Source organism: Sinocyclocheilus rhinocerous, unplaced genomic scaffold (genome assembly GCF_001515625.1).
Source record: "Sinocyclocheilus rhinocerous isolate Xijiao unplaced genomic scaffold, SAMN03320098_v1.1 scaffold30, whole genome shotgun sequence".
Lineage (NCBI taxonomy): Eukaryota > Metazoa > Chordata > Actinopteri > Cypriniformes > Cyprinidae > Sinocyclocheilus > Sinocyclocheilus rhinocerous.
In genome coordinates this window covers 154470-158711 of record NW_015657838.1, presented here as the reverse complement: position 1 = coordinate 158711, position 4242 = coordinate 154470, and the positions used below count along the sequence as shown (strand labels likewise).

General features: G+C 37.7%; 1 protein-coding gene across 3 annotated transcripts in view; it reads left to right on the top strand.

Moving 5' to 3' along the window:
- Positions 1-4242, top strand: part of LOC107721601 (partitioning defective 3 homolog B-like) — a 334485-nt gene that overhangs the window by 178483 nt on the left and 151760 nt on the right. For all 3 annotated transcript variants that reach the window (XM_016529701.1, XM_016529700.1, XM_016529699.1), the window contains exon 13: positions 2453-2623. In XM_016529701.1, the coding sequence (XP_016385187.1) occupies positions 2453-2623 (171 nt within the window). The remainder of the gene's footprint in view (positions 1-2452; positions 2624-4242) is intronic.

Genomic DNA, 4242 nt, shown 5'->3' with positions numbered 1-4242 from the left:
CTAGAGGTCATGTAAGCATGAAATAGCTTTTCTGTATCAGAAACAGGTAACATGTTTCGTAACTTTGCAATGTTTCTAAGATGGAAGAATGCTGTTTTTGTAACATGGGCAATATGATTTTCAAAAGACATGTTGCTGTCTAATATAACACCTAGATTTTTGGCTGTAGATGAAGTAACAGTATATCCGTCTAGTTTCAGATTGTAATCCACGAGATTCTGTGTACTGTCTTTTGGTCCAATAAGTAATATCTCTGTCTTATCCGAGTTTAATAGGAGAAAATTATTGGTCATCCAGTCTTTTACATTTTTAACACATTCTGTTAGCTTATATTATTTAGAAGTTTCATCTGGTCTTGTTGAGATATATAGTTGAGTATCATCTGCATAACAGTGGAAGCTAATCCCGTATTTTCTAATAATATTACCAAGGGGCAACATGTATATCGAAAATAGCAGAGGACCTAGGACAGATCCTTGTGGCACTCCATATTTTACTGGTGATAATTGAGATGACTCCCCATTTAAATAAACAAAGTGGTAGCGATCGGACAGGTAGGATCTAAACCATCTTAAAGCCTGTCCTTGAATACCCGTATAGTTTTGTAATCGATCTATGAGTATGTCATGATCTATAGTGTCGAACGCAGCACTAAGATCAAGTAAAACTAGCAATGAGATGCAGCCTTGGTCTGACACAAGAAGCAAATCATTTGTAATTTTAACAAGTGCAGTTTCTGTGCTATGGTGGGGCCTATGAGTATAATAAGCAAAATAAACTAGGGATACATTTCCTGTAAGACTGAAAGATTGTATGGACTATGTATGTTAAGTAATTCAGACTCAATTAACTGTAGGAGTTTAATATGTAATGTTAGAGGTTTTGAACAAACCCTAAGCAGAATGATTGAGGAGTCAATCAATACAGTACTGCCTCTATTAAATGATTATACATGTAAGTGGTGAAAGAATGTGAGACAGATGTACTCATTTTAAAACGGCACTGCAAACTGCAGATGGATTGTGTGATTTCACAGAATCAAGTTTGAGAATTAGATCATGGCTCTAATAAGGATCCCTAATTCTCTGTGACTCATGATGTCATGAGGACGGGACATCTTTTCACCCAAAAGGCCTCGGTAATGAAAGCACATCTCCTTCATTTATATAGAGCAAGGGCACAAAGTGCATGCTGCCAGGGCTCAGAGAGTTTGTGGGTGTATGCTATTTCAGTAAACTGTCATTAACTGTGTGGCACTCTGTTACCTCTATAGGGCACAACAGTCAGGAAGTAAAAATCACATTCATTTTCTCCATAGAGAAATCATGATGAAAAGATTTCAAGATGCTTACCTCCAGCTCCATGGTTTTTAATCAATGATATATCATGTATATAAAATATGTTGTATAATCAATGACTTTAGGTCATTGTTTTTTGTTATTGTAGTGTCTTTTCAGTTATATCATTTGAAATGTTTCATGGGATGAGATGAAAACTTCTATAAAGGAGACCATAATGCGTTTGGCTCAGTAGTAAGTGATATTAAGTCTTTAGTGTGGACAGAGTCGCAGCAAAACATTCTGTTTTACTTGATATCCAACATTGTTTTCAGTGTAGTTCATCATCTTTAGTTTGTACAGTTTGTTAATGATCAGCAATTTTGTCTGTATATCTGAGGCGTTTTGCAAGTTCTTGCGTTAACCCTCATGTGACTCTGAGCTATCTATCTCTCTCTCTCTCTCTCTCTCTCTCGCTCTCTCGCCTGGAGACAGAGGAAGCAGATCAGAGGCCTATGCAGTGAAAACACTAATTAATATTAATTATAATGAACTTTAGGGCTTTTTATATGCCATGTAATATGCATGCCTTATAATGTGCTTATACAGTACCAGAGAGACTGAGCTGCTGGATTCTGGGAAATGTACTCCTTGAGAGAATGCCCCTGCAGACTCAACTGAGGATAATATGCCTGTGGAAAGCAGAGAGTTCTCGCAGAATATGAGGAAATACATTAGAGATTAGAGAAAGTAGGACATTGTGAAGGTCTTCTGATAAAAAGCCCCAAATCCAGATGTAGAGAGTAGAGCTGGCCTTGGTCCAGTGTTGCTAAAGAGGTAGTTCACCCAAACATGAAGTTGTGAACTCACCCTCATGACTTACTTTATTATGTTGAAAAACTACATTGGAACCCATTGACTTTCATTTTACTGTCAAAACATTGCAACATTTTTCTAAATATTTTCTTTGGTGTTCCATAGAAGGAAGAATGTCTTACAGGTTTATAAAGACATAAGGGTGAGAAAACTGGCAGAATTTTTGGGTGAACTATCCTTTGGAACTCAGGGCTGGTAACTAAAAGATTGCTGATTTGATTCACCAATGTGGAAGTCGCAAATTCGTCTTTTGACACTAAATGGAGATTCTGACTTCTGATTATGCCTTTTTTGTTTAGGATGGGCGTCTACTTGTCAATGACCAGCTGATTGCCGTTAATGGTGAGACACTTTTGGGGAAGTCCAACCATGAGGCCATGGAGACCCTGCGGAGATCCATGTCCATGGAGGGGAACCTCAGAGAAATGATCCAGTTGGTTGTACTCCGTGCTCTAGCACCACCTACCCAAGTATGTACTTACCTCTAGAACACATTCATTTTGTCCTAGCACTCATCTATATTCTTCCTGCCTAAAACCAGCTTTGATGTTTACTGGTTTTGTATGTTCCTATCTGGTCCATGCTGGTTTTGGTGGTTGATCAGGTGGACTGGTGGGAGGGTAGAACAAATCAGTTGGTGGGATAGAGCAGGGGTGTCAAACCCAGATCCTGGAAGGCCACTCTTTCCTGCAGAATTTAGCTCCCATCCTAATTAAACACAACTGATCCAGCTAATCAAAGTCTTTGGGAGTGCTAGAAACTTCCAGGCAGGTATGTTGGAGTTGGTTGGAGCTAAACTCTACGGGACAGTGGCTGAGTTTGACACATATGTTGTAGTTTCTTTGCCAAGCTGGTGGGGATCTGGTTGACCTGGTTAACCATAACACAGCATGAACTTCCAGTCCTTTTTAGCTCACAGGTGTTCAGCATATGCACAGTCATATTTTCTTCCACCAGGATGACTGATATTCTCCTTGACTGTTTACACAGCAGGCGAATGCGTTTGTCAGTTTTGATTTAGAGTGGTAAATACACAATTTTTTTATGAACAAGAGTGACAACTGCATTCTTTAACCAAACAACCAATTTTGAGGACTTATAACCACATTTTGAGAGTGAATTCGGATAATCTGTAATGTGTAAATGCAACAGCAGTGAACGACTAGTGTCACATCATGCAGTGTTGCGATAATGTACGCTGTGGACATATATGTGTTATGATTTTTCAAGTATTTAAAGTTGATGTGGGTTAACTTTACCAATTGTGCTCAAGAGTTCAGGCCTCTCATGACAAAAAGTTTCCCGGTAACACTTTACAATAAGGTTCATTAGTTAATATTAGTTAACTACTTTAGTTAACATGAACTAAGCATGAACAATACTTCTACAGTATTTATTAATCTTAGCTAATGTTAATTTCAACATTTACTAATGCATTATTAAAGTCAATAGTTGTGCTTGTTAACAACATTTACTAATGCATTATTAAAGTCAATAGTTGTGCTTGTTAACATTAGTTAATGCACTGTGAATTAACATGAACTAACAATGAACGACTGTATTTTCATGAACTAACATTAACAAAGATTAATAAATACTATATTAAATATATTGTTCATTATAGGTTTAAAATTCTACAAAAGGCACATTTAATGTCCAACAACGAATATTTTAGCAAAATGCATATTTGACTCCGAATTATTGATCACCGTCTGTTTAGCGTTCATGTGCGCAGCAGCGCTCGTTCACTCGCGTATGCCTCGCCCACTCCTGACAGCAAGCAAAATGGATATTTTCAAGTCAGATTTTGGACTTTAATCCCCACTTTTCCTCAGGTCTTTGTAGTGTTGTTGTGATACATCATATTCACGCGCAGCGGTAATGAGTGTACGCGCTTGAGAAACAGTTTAGAGAGGAGAAATCGATCTAACGTTACATATAAAATATTGGTCACAGATTATTGGTCACTTTCTAAACAATAAAAGTGTAGCCATCCACTAGTAATTATATATAAATAAATCGGCTTTTACCAATGCAAATGCATCAGAAACGATGCATCGCGATACAAATGCCAACTTGTATCCGATGC